General features: G+C 34.4%; 2 protein-coding genes across 3 annotated transcripts; one reads left to right on the top strand and one right to left on the bottom strand.

The window, feature by feature from the left end:
- The first annotated feature begins 251 nt into the window (after positions 1-251).
- LOC120772567 (peptidoglycan-recognition protein SC2-like) lies at positions 252-4,561 on the top strand. Its single transcript, XM_040101254.1, has 2 exons — positions 252-2,625; positions 2,691-4,561. Exons 1-2 carry the CDS (start codon positions 2,247-2,249, stop codon positions 2,867-2,869), a joined length of 558 nt encoding a protein of 185 aa, XP_039957188.1. The 5' UTR covers positions 252-2,246; the 3' UTR covers positions 2,870-4,561.
- Positions 4,562-5,266: 705 nt separating this feature from the next.
- On the bottom strand, positions 5,267-18,783 carry LOC120770883 (lysosomal-associated transmembrane protein 4A). 2 transcript variants are annotated; one of them, XM_040098526.1, is made up of 5 exons: positions 18,686-18,783; positions 18,294-18,481; positions 7,239-7,425; positions 7,016-7,154; positions 5,267-6,961 (listed from the first exon to the last, which is right to left on the bottom strand). In XM_040098526.1, the coding sequence occupies exons 2-5, from the start codon at positions 18,402-18,404 to the stop codon at positions 6,208-6,210; spliced, it is 1,191 nt and encodes a 396-aa protein (XP_039954460.1). In that variant the 5' UTR covers positions 18,405-18,481; positions 18,686-18,783; the 3' UTR covers positions 5,267-6,207. The 2 variants fall into 2 exon arrangements, with proteins under 2 accessions (XP_039954460.1, XP_039954459.1); XM_040098525.1 differs by having other exon boundaries at positions 18,637-18,746.
- Positions 18,784-20,216: the final 1,433 nt, after the last annotated feature.

Genomic DNA, 20,216 nt, shown 5'->3' with positions numbered 1-20,216 from the left:
CTTAGAAGGCATAATATACAAGTTTTTAATTCTCTTATACTGATAGGTTGATATCATGATATAAAAATGAGTGCAGAATTCAAAGCTTTGGAACTTAAATTCTGTAAAACAATTATTAACTGTAATTGCACTAAAAAGCGTAGAATTGAAAAAAAAACATAAAAGTATTTACTTCTAAAGGAATTCTTAATTAAGAACCTGGCAATATAAATATAAGCAAGCCAATTATACATTATTTTTAGACAAGCGAAAGTAGTTTTCTACAGGTTTTATTAATGAAAAAATATAACCCTCTTCTACTACCATTAGCTCTTTAGTGTTATCGTTAAGAAGTTTATGACTTAATTATTATTACTTGTTATTAAAAGTTATTGAAAATCTCTGTTGAAATTTATATAACTCTGAACAGCTAAGTAATGCCATAATTCAAACTTGGTGCCACGATAAACTTATCACTATACCAAAAAGTTGTTAATTTCAATACACAAAAATCAAGTGAATCTCCTTTTGAAGAGCGTAATTTCTTCTGAGATACAGGAAGATATAATGGTAACTGTACTCCATTGAGGACTCTTCTAAAGTTCACGCTTTTAATGAATATACCCATCATTAAGGCTCCTATTATGGCTTCCAACCCAACTGCATTTTGGTTGAAATTTTGAAATTCGGAATAATGGTTTTCAACTCAACCCCTCAAAAACGCTCTCGGTTGAAGTATTGTCATCTTTTTTTGGTATTACGGTTTTCAACTCTGTGCCTGTGGCTATAGTATAAAAAAAATGTCAAATGCTAACAAGCGATTGTAGTTAACCAGTTCGGAATTTATTTAGGAAAAACAGTAATAAAAAAGGAAAATGGTTACAAAACTATTTTATTATAATTTCAAACTACTTTAATCAATTATTATGTACAAATTAAAAGAAAAATTAAAAGTTGAGCTCATGTAGTAAAACCCCGAAACTGGACGAAAAAAAACAAATTTGGAAACATTACTAAAATATAATGAAGAGACCGTGGATAGTGTTTCAAATTTAAAGAATCGATAAAATTCCTAGGGAAATATTTTTTGAGTCAAATTTAGTTTTTGAAGCGTCGTCAGTCATTGGTTTTATGAACTGTGCACAAATATGCAGTGAATAATATTTAAAAGTCGGGTTTGCAACAATCATAGATTGTTGGTATTACGGTTTTCAACTCTGAGATAGAGGAAAACAAACGTAGCATTATTACGTAGTATTACTTGTAGGTTTATTTTGAAAAAATATTAATATGAAATACATAGAAACCACAATGTTTCTTTCAACTCGTGAAAAAAAAACGAGGCAAGCCCAAATTAAGAAAAACTAAAAGAAACTAAGATACGATCTACTGTACTAGGAACAAGTTTTTTGGTTAAAGTAAAAGCTTTGAAGCCTTATGCTCCCCTTAAGTTGATACAGTCACTTCGACTGAAAACAGTTGAAGTTCGTAATTCAACTATAGGGAGTTGAAGACTGTAAGAGGAGTATTAGTTTTTGGTCCGAAACTTCCGACTAGAGAGACTCCAGCAGCTAAGAGAACAATTCACTCCTGAAACTATGCAACAGATGATATGAAAACGGTCTATATTTTGGGTTAAAGAAAATAAGATTGACGCCTTCGCTCCAAGAAACTGATTCTATTTTTGTCATTCATAACACTCACTTGTCCATATTAGATTTTTTTGAGCAATGCCAAAAATATTCACGCAAAGAGAAAAACAACAAAATCATATTGCGCTAAATTTCACCAGATCGCTTGTTGATAGCAATCTAGAAATCTCCTAACTGTTACATATATGCGTGCGATAAGTGAGATTATATATCGGGCTCTAAGTTATTACCCCACTTTAGAAGCATGCTGCTCTCTGTAAACATCCGGTGGCAATAAGTGAGGTATATTTGAGCTGAAATTACAACAAAAACTTTCGTTATCAACCCAACTTGCCGCAATCAAGGTAATAAACTTTCTTAACTACTGATTTATGTATCTCATTGAACTAAATGGAAAAAAATATTTCATTAAGAATATAATGGGATTACTTATGATTTACTAGATCTCTCGAAGCCATGATTGTGGATATGCCTACATATAATTTAATTATTGGAATGTTCTATTAAGAAAAACTATTTGATCCATTCTTCTAATATAAAAGCAACCACTTTTGTCCACTCAAGCCATCAGTTTCCGCTTTGCATTCAAACTGTTAATACAAATCAACTAGAAAAATGACTGCCAAGGCTCTCATCACACTGCTAGCTGCTCTCTGCTGTGCACAAGCAGATTTCAGCGTACGGGTCATCTCTCGCGCCGAATGGGGTGGTCGTCAGCCCACCAATCGCGTTTGGTTGAACAACTACTTGAGTTATGCCGTTATCCATCACACCGCTGGTGCTTACTGCTCTACAAAAGCCTCCTGCGCTCAACAGATGCGCAACATACAGAGCTACCATATGGACTCTTTAGGTTGGCCCGACATTGGTTACAACTTCTTGATCGGTGGTGACGGTCAAGTATATGAGGGTCGTGGCTGGAATTCGATGGGTGCTCATGCCTCCAACTGGAATGGTATCTCAATTGGCATATCCTTTATGGGCAATTACAACAGTGAGTTTTGTGTGAATTTTTTTCTAGAATTATTAGTGCAATATGTGTCTTGTTTGCATTTTCAGACGATCGTCCAACTGCTGCGCAAATCGCCGCTGCCAAGGGTATTCTCGCTGATGCCGTAGCTCGTGGTCAAATAAGCTCTGGGTACATTCTGTACGGTCATTGTCAAGTAGGTGCCACCGAGTGCCCCGGTAATAACTTGTTCGCTGAAATCCGTTCATGGCCACACTATCGCGGTTAAGTTCCCAATGTGATATTATGAAATAATATTTTGATAAAATAAATGAATATAAATAATTAAATTCCCTGATTGTTAATGCGTTTCTGGATGTATTTGGGGATAAACGAGCTTCGACCTAACATTTATGGAAAGTCTATAAACTTTAAAATATCCTTACTCATCGGGATTATTCCGATAGCTTTTTAATTGAAACCTATTCGAATACTTTGTACCGTTAAAAAGTTAATAGAAATTCTGAAGTTTTCATGTGCAGACAATAACTATATTCCATAAATTTGTTTGTTAAACCAAAAATAAAAACAATTTATTTTAGTTATTCTCACTAAAAGGTGAATAATTATTACAATGGACATTAGTTTTTATTTATGTATATTACGATGACAAACATGTTGGCCAAAATTGATGTACAGCGTATAAGAAAACCCATCGTGATCACTCAAATCCATTCGAACTACCTAACACTAAGAAAGCTAAAGTTTTATTGATAATGAAGTGGTTTTTTAATATTGCTTATTGCAGATACATAAGTTGTTTTTGTTTAAATGAGGAATCATTCTGGTTTTTTACTAAATGAGATGAAGGAACGTTACCACAAAATCTCCTTGCCCTTACATCCCATAGTTATCAAGAATGCATTTTAAATTGACTCAAAAAATATTTCCCTAGGAATTTTATCGATTCTTTAAATTTGAAACACTATCCACGGTCTCTTTATTTTAGTAATGTTTCCAAATTTGTTTTTTTTTCGTCCAGTTTCGGGGTTTTACTTCACGAGCTCAACTTTTAATTTTTCTTTTAATTTGTACATAATAATTGATTAAAGTAGTTTGAAATTATAATAAAATAGTTTTGTAACCATTTTCCTTTTTTTATTAATGTTTTTCCTAAATAAATTCCGAACTGGTTAACTACAATCGCTTGTTAGCATTTGACATTTTTTTTATACTATAGCCACAGGCACAGAGTTGAAAACCGTAATACCAAAAAAAGATGACAATACTTCAACCGAGAGCGTTTTTGAGGGGTTGAGTTGAAAACCATTATTCCGAATTTCAAAATTTCAACCAAAATGCAGTTGGGTTGGAAGCCATAATAGGAGCCTTATAAATTTCAACAGAGATTTTCAATAACTTTTAATAACAAGTAATAATAATTAAGTCATAAACTTCTTAACGATAACACTTAAGAGCTAACGGTAGTAGAAGAGGGTTATATTTTTTCATTAATAAAACCTGTAGGAAACTACTTTCGCTTGTCTAAAAATAATGTACTAATTGGCTTGCTTATATTTATATTGCCAGGTTCTTAATTAAGAATTCCTTTAGAAGTAAATACTTTTATGTCTTTTTTTCAATTCTACGCTTTTTAGTGCAATTACAGTTAATAATTGTTTTACAGAATTTAAGTTCCAAAGCTTTGGATTCTGCACTCATTTTTATATCATGATACCAACCTATCAATATAAGAGTGCCTTCTAAGCGAGTTGAAGTCGATGAAGTGTTTCCAAGGTTCAGTTGCATTATATATGTTCCCTTTTACTGAACAGGTACTCCCAATGATCCGTCCGTTCGGCTTGGAAAAACTAGACTTAAACTTAAGATGGAAGCTTTGGGGACCCGCATTAAAAATGTTTAACAAATACATAATTATATATAAGAGATCAAAAATTGTTTTTAAGCAATTTATTTTAATAATTATTTCGAAAAGTATCATTTTCGAAAACAAACATATTGTAAAATATCTAAGCTGAAAATAAATATCAAAGAATATGTTGTTTTCGTTATTTTACTTCTTTATTTTTTCACAAGCGGCAGACTGCCGCAATGACAAATCATTGTACCGTTAACTGCCGTATTCGAATATGAATATTATTTACTTAACATTGACGCTTTTTACGTAATATTTAGTACATATGTATGTTTATTTCTTTATATTATGTAATATAATATTTAAAATATATGTATGTATCATTGTATGTGCATTATAATTATTATTTAATTCAAAGCTATTAATAAACAATATGATAATAATATTATTATTTTAAGAACATCCTTATAATATTGCGAAAAGAAAAATATGTATATTTTAAAATACTAAAATTAGTAGTTTGGAAAAAACTTTTGAATAAAACAAATAAAAAAATAATTGACAAAGGTAGTATGTATGTATGTATGTAAGTGTAGTACATGAGCATTCACATGCGAGCATGCTTGTTTGTATGCAGATATGTATAGAAACGGATAATAATGTTGTTAATCGCGCAAAAATGTCAACAACATGACAACTATATGAATTGATTATTTGATTATTTATTAATTGTGCGATAGATAAGTAGGTGCAACTCATAAAATTAAATCAATTTTGTTTCGTTTTCTTGTTTTTGTTATTTTGGTTTTGTTGGTTATATTAACGCTACTTTTAATATATGACTTCGCCAGTTCTTTGTTTACATATTAAAAACGTCAATATTTGAGGCCTATATGTCCGCCTACTCTCGGCCTTTAGACATTTTATTTCAAATGTTCGTGAATTTTTTCTTCAAATATGCGTATATTAGTATTGTATGCTTATCAAGTTTCTACTGTTGCACCATTTTTTGTTTTTTTTTTTTTTTTTTGGTTAAGTAGTTTCTGTATAAATTTTAGTTTTATTCAGTACGCTATCATTTTAAAAACATTGTTTTTCTTAAATTTCCTTTCACTTTAAACACCATTTATCATTCATACATATTTGTATTTATAATTTTACTCATTTCTGTTTTTGTTGCAGTGTATAATGATATTGAGAGTACATTCAGAGCGAAAATGTTGACAATTTTATTATTTTATGCATTTTTCAACTGCTTTTTAGTTTTTTCAGGTGACTGTTAGGAATCGACCTAAGTTGTTTTCTTAATCTTCTTTAACGATTTGCAGTTTTGTAATATTCTTACACAAATATTGTAAATTGAAATTTTTTTGTTATTTGTAATAATAACCAGCAAAGGTACAATAATATTTCTTTAAATTTATTAAAAATATATATATATTTCAAATTTTAAATAAAAAATCTTCGCTGTCAATAAACGTAAACTTAAAAAACTATTTACGAACTTTCCACTGCATTAGTCGTGCGTTTAATTTTAACAAAATCAATTTTAGTATCCATGTCTCTTGTGACAGTTGATCTCAGAATTACTATTCAAAACCACTTTCTCGTTAAATATAATGCTCATTCTAACGCAAAAGCCGAACCTTCATCAGTTGTTATTTTTGGGAAACCAAAATCACGCTCTACTGCACTCAACGACACTTGACAACTACCCACACATGCACTACCTAACACCAGCCATCACTACTTTAAGCGTGACTCTCATTTCTATTGTCTGCTTGACGATGTATAGCTTGAGCTGGCACAAAGAGTTTTTCTGCAGATGGACTGGAAATACCATCAGCAGCATCTAAGTAGGATGGTGGTGGTGTCAATTGTCCAGTTGCGGCAACATCTGCAGCGGGCGGAGCAGTAACAGCTTCAACACCAACACTTTCCAACTCAGTACCCTCAGTGACAGCCTCATTACGCCGCATTGGCGGTGTATTGGCATTTACGTGAACTGTGTTGTTGTTGTTCGGTGAATCATTATTATTGTCCAACGTGTCGTCAATGGTGACCACCGCTGCACCGACGGTATCCGGCACATTATTAGCGTTATTTACCTGAGCATCGACACCCTGATAATTTGACATGGCCACCTGATAGGATGGCGGTGGCGCCTGCTTCATATATTGTGCAATGGCCTCATCATAATTTGGCAAGAGTGTGGTATAGGCGCGTTCTTCGCCCGTCAAACCGGCGCCACCCAATTCCGGTAAAACACACGGTAGCAAGGTGCGTAGATCTTGTTGTCGCAGCGTAAGATATTTATAGCAACGCCAAACTATGCCAATGGCATAGGCTTTCAAGAATACAATGCAAAAGAAAACCACCAAAACGATGACCATTAGTTCTTCTTGTGACATCTCAAGCAATTTCTCGCGCCATGGCAAGCGATGAGATTCGGCAATTAGACGGTGTATGGCTTGAAGGTAACAGATGTAGCCGGCAGCGGTTAGACTGTGTACAGAGGAAGAGTGAAATGAAAAAAATAAATTGAATCCAAAAACTTACGTGGTTATGGCAAAATCAAACAGTTGTAGGCAGAAAAATGGCAAAAGATGTGAGGGTTTACCCTTTAGAGTACCATAAATCATCATCATCGTAATGGCAATCATGCAGGTACAAACCAAGCCGCCCATATCGAAGTTATCTGCAAATTATTTTTCACATATGAATAACAATAAATCGTTTGGCATGCATTATAACAGACAAAATATATTTTATTATCACTTACGGTATTGCTTGCGATAGCTCAGCGAATGATCCCGATATGGGTATGGAGGATCCACCTTGCTTAGTGGTGTTGGTAATGGCGGTGCGCTCAAATCCACAGTATAATCGTAGCCACTCTCGAGCTCCTCCATCATGGTCGGATTGCGCCATATAATGGCAAGTAGACTGAGTGCTAATATATTTAGAAACTACGAAAAAAAGAGCATATAAGAATATATCATCGCGCTACTTCAACCGGCTATGTAATGGAACAAAGTTGCGGATAACAAAATTGGGACAGAACATACTTGGTGCTACTATCATATTAATATTATAAATGCGAATGTAAGTTTGCTTGTTACGCTTTCACGCAAAAACTACTTAACCGATCATCATGAAACTTTGTACATATACTCTTGAAGGCATTAGAAGTAAAATAGCGAACTTTATATTAAAAAAAAATTTAAGAAAGATAAAAAAAATTGTTTGTCAAAAAATCGTCAAATTTAGCTACTTCAACCGGCTATGTAATGGAACAAAGTTTCGGATAACAAAACTGGGTCAGAACATACTTGGTGCTAGTATTTTAACAGGTGTCGGTAAAAGAAATAGTGTTATAATACCTCGGATGCCAATTATTCCCACTGACCTTCCATTCCAATTTAAAAGGGTTCAGTTTCCAGGAGTGCATTTAGAAAACCCATGCTTCTCTCATGGTCAACTTTATGTAGCCTGTTCACGTGTATCTAATGCCAAGAATTTACACATATTTGCACCCGACGGGAAAACTTATAACATTGTCTACAAAAATATCCTAGATTAATACTTTGTATTATATTTTTTTAAATTTTTAGAATTCAGAATTATTTATTATTGATACGGTGAAATATGTATATTTTAACATTTGTTGTTGCATTTCAATACGCATATTTTAAGGTGTTGAAACTTCATTGTCTGTAGTAATTTTTAAAAATTGTTGATCTCAGCAAAGCAATTAAATTTAGTTATCATTTTGACTCATTTCTATTATTATACCCTTACCCTTTATCTGTCATACTTATTTAATGGCTCCACTGCGGGCGAAGCCTTCTTGAAATTTATTAATTTCCAAAAAACTTGAGATGGTACACTCTGGATACTTTAAAACTTGTATTTTTAATGTTTTACAATGTGTAGGTTAGATTAGATTAGATTAATAAATGAGGATGCACCGCGACCTAACTTCTCTCTTCAAGTCACAATGTCTCAACTAGCCCCAGCAAATTGATAAATTCCTTTATACTGATAGATGCTATTGAGGTCGTGTGATAGCTATTTGGAAACATTGATCAAAGGGCCTTTATCCTGTACAGTCAATTGGCAGGTGCTCCCACCTATTAGCAACTATGTATTAGGTTGTCAAATAGCTCCCTTCCGCTTTTTTGCTCTTTATTCAATGCTTTATAAAAACTGTTACTGTGATCGGATTTAGTTCAAATATACGCCGTTTCGTTCGATAATCTATTTCCATCTTGACGGCAACTTCATTATACCCCCTCACAGAAACCCCCTCCTTATTTGCGAAGAACTTGGACAGCCACTTTTCACAAGCCTTTTTTGAGTTCAACTTTACACCAACAAGGGCGTTCGCCATAGACAGGAACAGGTGGTAATCACTTGGCGCTATGTCCGGGCTATATGGTGGATGCGATAAAACCTCCCATCCGAGCTCCCGTAGTTTCTAACGAGTCATCAACGAAGTGAGTGCCGGTCTAACACGATGTTTTCCATGATTTGATCGGTATTCGTCGTCACAGGTCACCCGCTCTGAATCGTCGAAACCATTCGTCCGCAGTTCGAAGTGATAGAGTACCATCCCCCAAAACAACATTAATCTCACGGAACGTTTCTCTAGCGGATTTGCCTTTAACGAAAAAAACTTTAAAATAGCGCGAATTTCGGCGTTAGTGAACTCCATGTTTACACGTCTATAACTGTTGAACGCAATATCCAAACTAATTATGCATAGCGTCGTTTAGTAGGTTATGTCAAGACCTTTCAAAGATGTATAGTATTGCCAGATACGAGCTCTGTAGCGCGCGAAATTCAAGAGACAAAAAGGCGGAAGGGGCATGTATTCTTAAATGTACTAAAAATCCCGGAACCGCGATATGTACACTTTAGAAATGCATTTTCGCAACTCGGTTTCGAGTTTTTAGTTCGACATACGTAACTCATACTTTTTATTAGAAACATTAAGAATATTCTTCAAAAATCGGTAGGCAATTAAAAAAAATCCACTTTTCGTAAAATCAGAAATACTTTGTGGTTTGCGATTACATACAACCAGAATAATTGTAAACAATCACTAAATGGCGTGCACACAAATAATACCGAATAACTTATTGTATTTAAGCAAATATGTATCTATAATGCCTATTTGCAAAATAATAACTGCATAAAATCAAAAGTAATCATCACTTACATTAACAATGCAGCGGAGAATTCGTGCGAAGCAAGTGTACAAATAAATGAACAAAGCCGTCAAATATTCGTAAGAAATGTGCTTGATAATAGGACCATTTAGAGAAAATTTAGCGCTATTTAAACATATTTCACATAGCAGTCTGACGTAGTCAACTTGAATCTAGACTAAAAACAAGTCGGATGCTAAATACAGAACGAACGTTTGGCAAAATATACTGAGCCTTATACTAGAAATACGTACATACTTGTAGTATATATATATATATATACTAGGGTGTGTCATTCTGAGGCAACCTTTTTTTCAACTGAAAAACACGCTAAAAACTTTCGAAAATGTGAAAAAGAAAGTCACTCAAAAGATGAGCTCTTAATATTAATATTAAGAGGTGCCTATTTCAAATTTTCTGTTTACCATCTATCGATTTTTCGGAATCGATCTTCAGTAGTCGAAGTCGATTAAGAATCGATTCTTGACATTCGAAAAATCGATTATTTTACGAGAAAACTCGATTTTCCAGTAGAATCGGAATCGAGTTTACCATCCCTACTGGCAGTCATCGCGTGCACCTAGAATAACCTCCGCACAATAACCACCACAAAAAAAATTATTTTTTTTCCAAGTAATTTATATGGAAAACAGAATATTTGAAAGAGGCACCTCTTATTATTAATATTAAGAGCTCATCTTTTGAGTGACTTTCTTTTCCACATTTTCGGAAGTTTTTAGCCTGTTTTTCAGTTGAAAAAAAAAAGGTTGCCTCAGAATGACACACCCTAATTTATACTTATGTATACGTTTATGAATGTACATATATAATAGACATAGATTGTGGGCTTGCGCTGACAGGCTTTGTTTGCTGTAATTATTAGTAATGGCGGGGAATTACAAATGTAATTTGGGTGCGATACTTTGTTGATTTATATTATATATATTTATTTATATTATACATATATGCATATTTCAATTTGTTTGTTTTGTATTATATTTTATTTAGAGATATTCCCTATATTTTTTTTAATATATTGTAAGAGAACAAGCGCGGCTGCAAAGAGTAAAAAAATAAATCGCGGAATTGTCACTTTTATCTCAAGGACGTGTTGCTGATGAAGAGTGATATGTCGGCTCAAAGCTTGCTTACTGAAGGTTCAGTAGCTTCAAAGTGCATAATTTTCCTTTTTGAAATTCCAATTTTTCTAGTTGTTTTTCTATTATGATATTTCAGTATTTTCAATGAGATATTATGTTTTGTTCTTGTAATAAAATGTTGACGCACGTCGATTGCATTTGTTGGTGTTGTGTTGGATAACTAAACCTTGTTTGGGGGAAATCACATGGCAATTGTTATTGAATTCACCTAACGGTAGGTTTAGGAAACGAGCGACTAAGTTGGGGCTGATCTATAGGGAAAGAGGTGTTTGGCTGGTTTGATGGGACATGTAAAGAAGTGGTTAAAATCATGAGGGCACTCTTAGCAGGCAATGATTTGTTTAGTATGTCGGGGTCTGTTCTGGATACGAAGAACGAAGTTGCGTTAGGATCACGCTTAATTCGCGAGGCAAATAGAGCTCTTCTTCTGCAATAGGCTATGGTTGCAATCCAAGGACGCCATTCACTGGGTGCTTGTCTGAAGTTAAATGCATTAGTGTTGAATATCGTTTATCGGTGCTGCTTATTTTCACAAAATATTTGTCTACATTTTCCTACGCTATTTGCTTTATTACATAAAAAGAAAACGATAGCATCAATTTCAAAGAATTGTTATTGCATGTCTTAGCAGTCATTTAGGTGTCATCAGTTGCCGGCATGTTTCGGTGCGCGCGTGCGCATATGTATGTATATTAAAATGGACTTATCCGCAGTTGTAAGGGCGTCATCGCGCTTTTAACACGCTTCCTTAGACACCTGCTTCGAATGCTTGTTTGATAAATGTGTATTTCTAGACACATTGAAATTAAAATGAATATACGATTTTTTTTAATGAATTTACATATATTGACGTCAATTAATCTTAATATATTTCGTTTACATTTTAAATACATGTATCTGAACAAATACTTTGAATTTTTTAGACTTTTAGGTATTTGTATATGTTATTAACCTTAGAATTCGTTTTAAACTTAATTTTCGTAAAAGTACCTTTTGATAAATAAAGCTTCTTAAAAACATAAATCCAATCGATCTAAGAAACCAAATTAAATAACCGATCAGATCTTCCATGTCGTGCAGGTTTCAATGTAATAGGTAAGACACACAATCGTGCCATCTCGTATAATCGAAGGCGATATCGGCGATGACATATACATATATGTAACAATTAACACGACACCGTTTCTACGCCCCGAAAGTAACCAGGATTTTATCCGGCCAAGGGCTGTTTTCCCGGTGACCCCCGGATAAGGGATACCGAAAAGTGCACAGTACCACCACAGCACTTAGCGTCATAAGCGCACGGAGAGTTCGTGGCCTCAACCAGAAACCACTCTGTGAAAGAACGATCCTCGTAGCGTTGGATTTGTCAAAAGCCTTTGACACAGTCAATCACAGACGCGTCTACACGACATTGAAGAAACTACGTTTCCTCCAGGACTGAAGAGGTGAACCATGAACCACCTGGGCGGTCGTCTATCAGCCGTACTGTTTCGAGGAGAAAAATCCAAACTGAGAAGAATTGAACGGGGGGTTCCGCAGGGTGGTGCCCTCTACCCGCTACTGTTCAACTTCTACATCTCGAAACTTCCACAGCCGCCAGAGGATGCAGTGGGACGCAGATTAAGAAGCTTCAGACATGTCTCTATTTGAACACCTACATAGTGAAGCGCTTACGCTTCCAATTAAGGAGCTCAATGAACTACTCTCCAGGCAGTTCCTGCCGGGGTGTTTTCGTAGAAGTTGTCGCGTAGCAGATTAAACTGATACTCATCTAAAATATACACCGACACACAAATTGTTTATCAATCCGCTATAGCCACTCACTTAACATCGTTTTCCCTTTGACCAGGTCCCATCGAAACAACCAGTTTCCTGGAACTACCGCTAAGTGATTTGCATGACCCTTTAGTTTTGACTTGCCCCAAGCATTGCTTAGTTACTCGCTACAACAAATGGCCCACTTACATAAAAATTTTTGTAAATAACCAATAACTGCGACAAGATCAGCAACAAAAAATTGCAAATATGCATACATGTATTTAGTGGTGCAGTATTATATCACACTTTATGTACAGATAAGAAGTATGAAACTAGTGTCATCATTTGAACAATGCCTTTCATATTACCCCTACCACACACTATTTGTTAATATACACATACAGACTCACACAATAAAAAACAACTAAAAATTTAGTCAATAAGCAGCCACTCAGCTGTGTAATCACTACAATGTATAGTAAGCATTGTAATTGAGAAGCAATGGCAACCGGCTCTTAAATAGATCATTCTTTATATCAAGTACATACATACATATGTATGTATGTAAGTACTTATCACTATATATAATAAAAGAGATTCACCAACCGCTGTCGTAGTATTTATTATCTTTGTATACTACATGGGAGCTATACACACTAGCTTGGTTAAGCAACCTCTAACTGCCACATTTGTAAACAAAAAAGTGACTAATGTCTCCAAACACTTTTAACTCATAATAATTTGTTGTCAGTTCAAACAATTACCTCATAAACAACGCTATATAATAAGTTATCGTTGAAACCGTAAATTTCATTTGAGCTTCGATTTACAATTTTTATGAATATAAGTACATATTTACATATATATGTACATACATACAATTCTATCAAGTAAACATTATATATTATAAGAATATATTGAAGTTAGCGAGAACGACAACTGTCGGCCTGCAGTCGTGTAGTCGTGCAGCTGTGAAAATAACAGTGTCCATAAGAACGTGGACAGTAATATTTGACAGATGTCGTGTGCGGTCTGTCGCGAGCATTGTGTTCAGCACTTGAATCCTTTTCATTGCAGTTGCCTTAACTCTGAATAAAAGTGCCCATACACGACACACAAGTGCGTTGGATCGGTATGTGTTCGCATGCGGTTTACTCGTGTATGGGCTTGTGCGCGCACCGATCCATGTTCGCGAAACTGTTTGATTTTTTACGATCGGTGCGCGCACATGTGTGTCGTGTATGGCTTTGTGCGCGAATAAAATCTCATGTCTCTCGTGTCGCCGAACAGTGAAGATCGCTCGCGAACAATGGCAAGTGTTAAGGCCTGCTTTAGAGGCTTAAAAAAATCGATTTTTTTTTGGGAGGGAAAGAAATAATTGATTCATGCAAAATTTCTAGGCTTTATAGTTATATATTTGAACATCTTTCACAAATTTTTTGGATACGAAATCTTTGATATTCTGCGTTTGCGAAGCAATTGCCGGATGCATCTCACATGTCCATTTTTCGAACGGCGGGTAGGATGCAGGTCGCAATTCTATCAAAACAAAATATTCAAAGAGATTCATATTTTTTAATAATTTATCTTCTAGTTAAACTAAGAAAATTCCAAAAAGAAGTGTAAAATTTTGCAAAATTTTTAAAAATTGAAAAAAAGTGGTTTTGACCAAAAAAAATTTACTTTATCTTGTTTAAAAATATGTTCCAACTTGACTTTTCTTAGATTTTTTGAGTTTAAATAGAAGATAATTTTATGCCAAAGATACTAAACTTTGCCCCAAATTCATAAGACGTTTGGTTTTTCTCTATCCTGCCCGGCAATTAAAAATAATCGTAAAAATGGAAAATCGAGAAATCACGCTTCAAAGTTTTCGCTTTTTGCCCAAGCGCATATAGTACATATCTGCTAAACGCTCGGTTACTATTTCCCTTCTAGCTTCGATAATATTTCGAAGTCTTATAACTTTTGGGAAATATTCTTATATATTTTTTAAAGAGACTTAAGCAAAAAAAAATTGATTGTTCGGAATTTATTGATCTTATAAAATTTGAATTGGCAAACGAAAAGGGATAAGTATAAAAATAAAATTAAGAAAAATAAAATTTGGAATAACTTATTAACGAAATACAAAAAAATAGATAAAAGTGTTACATTAGAAATAAATTCGTAAATGTTCCGCTTGCCTGTCGCACATGTTAACTCTGTGAAGAACGAACGCAAAATGGATTTGTGTGTCGTGTATGGGCAAACGAATTCATACCGATCGAACGCACTTGTGTGCTCGTGTATGGGCACTTTAAGTCTGACAACTTGCGCTGGACTTCTATTATCTTGTGAGTCAGCATAATAAAAATATTAATTGTATGTTAAATGACAAATAAAAAATTTGAATGGATGTGATGTGCAAGTATAAATCTTTTAGTTGCAAATATTTACCAACAACATGCGCAATATTTGGTGAACAACAAAAGCTTAGATTTAAAACATACATTTCAGTTTAAAATTTGGTACTGTGGGCAAAAAATAGTAATCTTTAAATCATTTTTTTCTGGGTTGGTATGACTGTCAGTGACATCTGTACCATGTGACACTTGGTTGACTAATGTTTATTATACGCCTGTCTTTCTGAAGGATATAAACCTCAAAAAACTTTAATTATAAACTTAGGTGATGGATTTTAGGGTAAATTTTAGAAGAGCATCCCCCGATTTCGGGGTTTAAAAGGGTATGTATGGATAGAGGAGGTCCTACAGATTAAGAAAATGTTTTCTTTATTTATTTTGGTTCTTCTGTAAAATATGAACGTAAGGTAGCACCGATTATTAGTTCGAATGCAACCCTTTTGTTATTGTATGAACAAAAATAATTGAACAAAAGTTAAATGTTGAATAAAAGTAATTTTTGCACTATTTAATATAAAATAAATGGTTAGAAACGAATTAGTAAAGTGTTAGTGGATATAAAAGTTAAAAATATAACTATAAAATTCATTATAAATCGGAGAAACATGCATTTTAAATAGTTGATTTTTTGAACATTAAATGCAAATATCTCAAAAACCATAAGTCAGCGGCAACTACTTATATGTAAATAGTGACATATTCACTTCACACTCAACCTAATTGAAAGTGACATATTCATTTCACACTCCACCTAAATGAATCCAATTACTGTGGCACAGCCACTTTTAAATAAACAAATATTAAATATCTAATGTAACAATAAACAATTCTGGGCGGTCTCGCTCACATAACATAAACAAATAACCAATAGCCAGTATAATATACTTAATGTAAACAAATAAGCAATAGTAAGTATAGTTAAGATTCTTTGTTCACCCAAAAAGTAGTCTCAAGCCGAATATGAAATAATAAAGACGCGTACTCGGAATTCTGTGTCTGTGTTTAATTTATTAGGGATTTGTGCGTTGTCCTTAGTCAATAAGACGGGACATTTATTTGACTCATTTTACTGTGTATATTCTTTATCTGGAGGATCTCCTCTATCCGTACCTACCCATTTTAACTCCAAAATCGGGGGATACTATTCTAAATCGCAGCCCAATAATATATTTTGCTTTTGATTATTCTAGTTACAGTAGCAGTTTTAATAAGGGAATAATCATTAGTTTTCTACATTCTTAAAGTTGTTTTTTGTTTTTAAGGAGTGTTGCTCAGAGATGTGATTTACTTTCACTAGAGGATTAGGCAACCAATCAATCAATCTCAACCACTACAACACTATGCACCGCCAATTCCATTCTTTATATACCTACGTATTTTTTTTTGCCCACAACATTTGCACCTATGTATGTACATTTGTCACCGGCAAGAAAGTTGCCGCCCAAAGTAAACAAAGGGTAAATTTTAGAATAGCTTCCATCTATTTCGAGTGTTTTATGGTTTTTGAGATATTTGTATAAAAATAACTTTTATTCAATAACAAATGGGTTGCATTCTTATGTAATGAATATTTTAAAAATGAACAAAAAGAAAAAAAGGAAACAAATATTACCAAAATAGAAGGAAGGATACATTTTAAGTTTTTCGCATAAAACTCCTTTTTGAATTGGCGGCTTTCGTCCACACTTCAAAAAAATAACCCTTGTCGAACCAACACCTGGGTGCGGAAGTCTTTGCCATAAGTCGGTGCATAGAGATAAACCTCCATCGCAACTATCGCAATGAGCGGATAGCCATACTTAGAGATAGTCAAGCAGCACTAAAAGCGATCTCCTCCTACGAGATCAGGTCGCTGCTAGTGCAGGAGTGCAGAGAAAGGCTGAACAGACTTCCGGAAAGAAACCAGGTGCACCTAATTTGGGTGCCAGGTCACAAAGGAATAGCCGGTAACGAACTGGCAGACGAGCTCGCTCGCTCCGCAGCCTCCACCAAAATGGTAGGTCCTGACCCTTTACAGGGGTGGGTCCCCATACCATAAAGGAGCTACTTCGCAAAGAAGAAGGAGTGGGCAGAAAGAAGTATTGGCAACGAACTCACGGCATGCGGCATGCCAGGTTGCTAATGGGAGGGTACAACATGAGGAGGTTCAAAGTTGTAATCAACTTCCCCAGGAATAAGCTTAGGCTCTTGGTCGCATTTTATACTGGCCACTGCAAGTTAAATAGGCATTTATATAACATGGGCCTATCTTCTTGCACTAACTGCCGGTTCTGCGACATGGAGCCTGAAACCCCGGAACACCTGCTGATCGACTGCACAGCAGTCTGCAGACGCATGATTAAGGCCCTCGGATCCATGTTTCTGGACAGGGATTGCATCGACTCATTAGCACCCCGTAGAATATTGGAATTCATCGATGTGCTGGGGCTAAGTGAGTCCATGTGATTTAGGAGAGGGCACAATAGACCAAAGGTCGAGGTGCATTCCTCATAAATAAATCTAATCTAATCTAATCTAACACCTGGGTGTTTCAGTTCATTCGGGTTGAACTTCTTTTTGCGTTGGAGGCCTTCGGCCGCGCTAAAAAAAATTAACCCTGGTCGGACCAACACCTGGGTGTTTTGAGTTCCTTCGCCTTGAACTCTTTTCTGCATTGGCTGCCTTCAGCCTCGCTTCAAAAAAATAACCCTGGTTGAACTAACAGCTGGGCGTTTTCAGTTCTTTCGCGTTGAACTTCCTTCATGATAATGAACTTTGTATTGACGGCATTATTATATTAATCTTTCTTTTTTGCTTATATATATTCGATTACAAAATATGGTAACACAAATTTTTGCTTGCTTGTAACCATTTTCTTATTGTATAAACAAATATTTTTCAAAGAAAGTTAAATATGGTATTAAGTTATTTGTGCAATATTTAACAGAAAATAAATTTATAGAAAGATTAGTGAAGTGTTAATAGAAATAAAAGTTAAATATATAAGGGTAAAATTCATAATAAATAGAAGCACGCATTTTAATTTGTCGAATTTTTGAACTTTAAAGGCAAATATCTCAAAAACCATAAGTCAGCGGCAACTATATGTATACATATATGTATATTTTCTTGAGCTGGAGGACCTATTCTATCCGTACATACTAATTTTAATTCCGAAATCGGGGGATGCTATTCTAAATCCCAGCCTAAACTAAAACTACACCACTAAAATCCCACACAAACCAAGTAGCGCACAGATAAAATTTTGTGCAATTAACTATATCTACATATATATGTATGTGTATTTTATCAAACTTACCAAATGCCAAAGGCCAATCATAATGGTGGCTGTGTGGACATGCAAACCAAAGCAGCACGTCCATTCCTTATAACGCTGTTGTGGACCCATTTTGATGCGGATCCTAAGCATCGAAAACCCGTATTGGCGTGTTTGTGCTGCTATTTAGTGAGTAACCACGTAACTTCAGCTCCTTGTATACTAGTGCACTGATGAAATAAAAAACACACACAAATCCAAATTCACATCAATGTTACTACTTTATTTGCCATTGAAAGAGAAACGACATAAGTACAAAATACAATTTCCTTTATGTATATGCCGTCAACGCAACCAATTTATATACTTTTGCATCTTAAATTACCTCTGAGATTTTAGTTTACACAACAACAAATTTTAATAATAATATTTACTATTTTCTGGAAGAAACAGCAGCGACGAATGATCACTAATTTTCACCAGGAAAGCAAAAAAAAAACGCAATACAGAAAAATATACCTAATCTCAAAAAAAATAAACAGTGTTGCATTAATCGCAATGATGCCACCAGTATCCAAATTTCATACATTGCCGACAGGATAAAATTTATGTCATACTAACTGTATTGCCGTGCCTATTGCCTGTGGAGACTCCATATTACTTATGGAAAGCAATATATGGAATACTAACTAGTTTGCCAGATATTGAAAGCTATAAGCTGTCACTTCAGCTGTTTGACAGCGCAGTTTTCATTTCTATGAAAATTTCGAAGAAGCAACATATCCCATTTACACATATGCCGACGGAATTTTCATTTCGGTAATATTAAATTTAGTAGAGCGAGTATTAAGACGGTTGTGTTATATTATAAAAATAAAGTACATTTTCAAAATAACATTTCTCCGAAAAAATTATATTTAGTTTTTGTAAATGTTCAGCAGAGCGGTTTTTCCGAAAACGTGCACCAAAGGTCTTAAAATACTCGTTTTTAACTCTACTTTAGGAATATGTATAGCGCGTGCCTTTAAAAATAATATTTTCTTTGTTTTTATCAAAAAACATCGTATTTCCCGAATTGAAAAATTCAATTTTACACTTTACACGTCTTTAGATGTTAAAATTATACTTTCTATAAATTATGTACACGTAATTATTGCTGTTGTTTAGTTAATCAATAACAGAAATTGGTTTTTATGTTATTTTTATAAAAATATAAAAAACTTCACAATCACCTCACTTCAACGAAAATGGCAAGGTTACGTTCGAAATTATGGCATCACTGTTGTAAATTCGAATGGCTACTATAGATTCATGCACTGATCGTTTTCGAATTATAGAAATTCTTAATATTCGAGTCTGATCGAGAATTGGTAAAAATGAGAAATATGTAATTGGAAAATTTATAATTCATTATTATTGCAGAAAGAAGAAGAAGTTGGACACAGAAGAATTATGAACGCCGGGGTGTTGGACCGACCAGGGTTATATTTTTCGAGCGCTCGCTTTTCTATTATGTATTTCTCGTTTTTATCAATTCTCGTTCAGACCGGAATATTGAGAATATCAATATTTTAATTTCTATTTGTTTTTCCAGTTATTATTTTATTTCTATTACGTGTCTCTCAATTTTATCTATTCTTCTTTAGTCTCGAATATCGAGAGTATCGATATTTCGAACCCGATCACTGTTTGTATCACTAGCGCTCAATTGAATTTCGAACAGTGATGCCATTTATAGCGTAAATATCGTGCGAAATCATTATATTTTTTATTGTTTTTATTGCAAAAAAACAGAAAAATACATAACGCGCCATATATATTCGTAATTTGGAATTAAAAACACGAATTTTAAGACATTTCCCGTGAAAATTGGTGCACGTTTTCGGAAAAGCCGCTCTCCTGAACATTTACCCTTTAAACAATTCAAGAGCTCAAAACATGCGAACCTACCTACCCGACGGCATT

The sequence above is a fragment of the Bactrocera tryoni genome, chromosome 3 (genome assembly GCF_016617805.1).
Source record: "Bactrocera tryoni isolate S06 chromosome 3, CSIRO_BtryS06_freeze2, whole genome shotgun sequence".
NCBI lineage: Eukaryota > Metazoa > Arthropoda > Insecta > Diptera > Tephritidae > Bactrocera > Bactrocera tryoni.
Note: the sequence above shows the minus strand (reverse complement) of the source record. Positions and strands in the feature narration are given on the sequence as shown.

Coding starts and splice junctions, on each gene's coding strand:
- LOC120772567 (XM_040101254.1), top strand. CDS start 2,247: ATGACTGCCAAGGCTCTCATCACACTGCTAGCTGCTCTCTGCTGTGCA. Junction 2,626..2,690: donor CTTTATGGGCAATTACAACA/GTGAGTTTTGTG, acceptor TTGCATTTTCAG/ACGATCGTCCAACTGCTGCG.
- LOC120770883 (XM_040098526.1), bottom strand. CDS start 18,404: ATGCTTAGGATCCGCATCAAAATGGGTCCACAACAGCGTTATAAGGAA. Junction 7,155..7,238: donor GAGCTATCGCAAGCAATACC/GTAAGTGATAAT, acceptor AATAATTTGCAG/ATAACTTCGATATGGGCGGC. Junction 6,962..7,015: donor TTTGATTTTGCCATAACCAC/GTAAGTTTTTGG, acceptor CTCTGTACACAG/TCTAACCGCTGCCGGCTACA.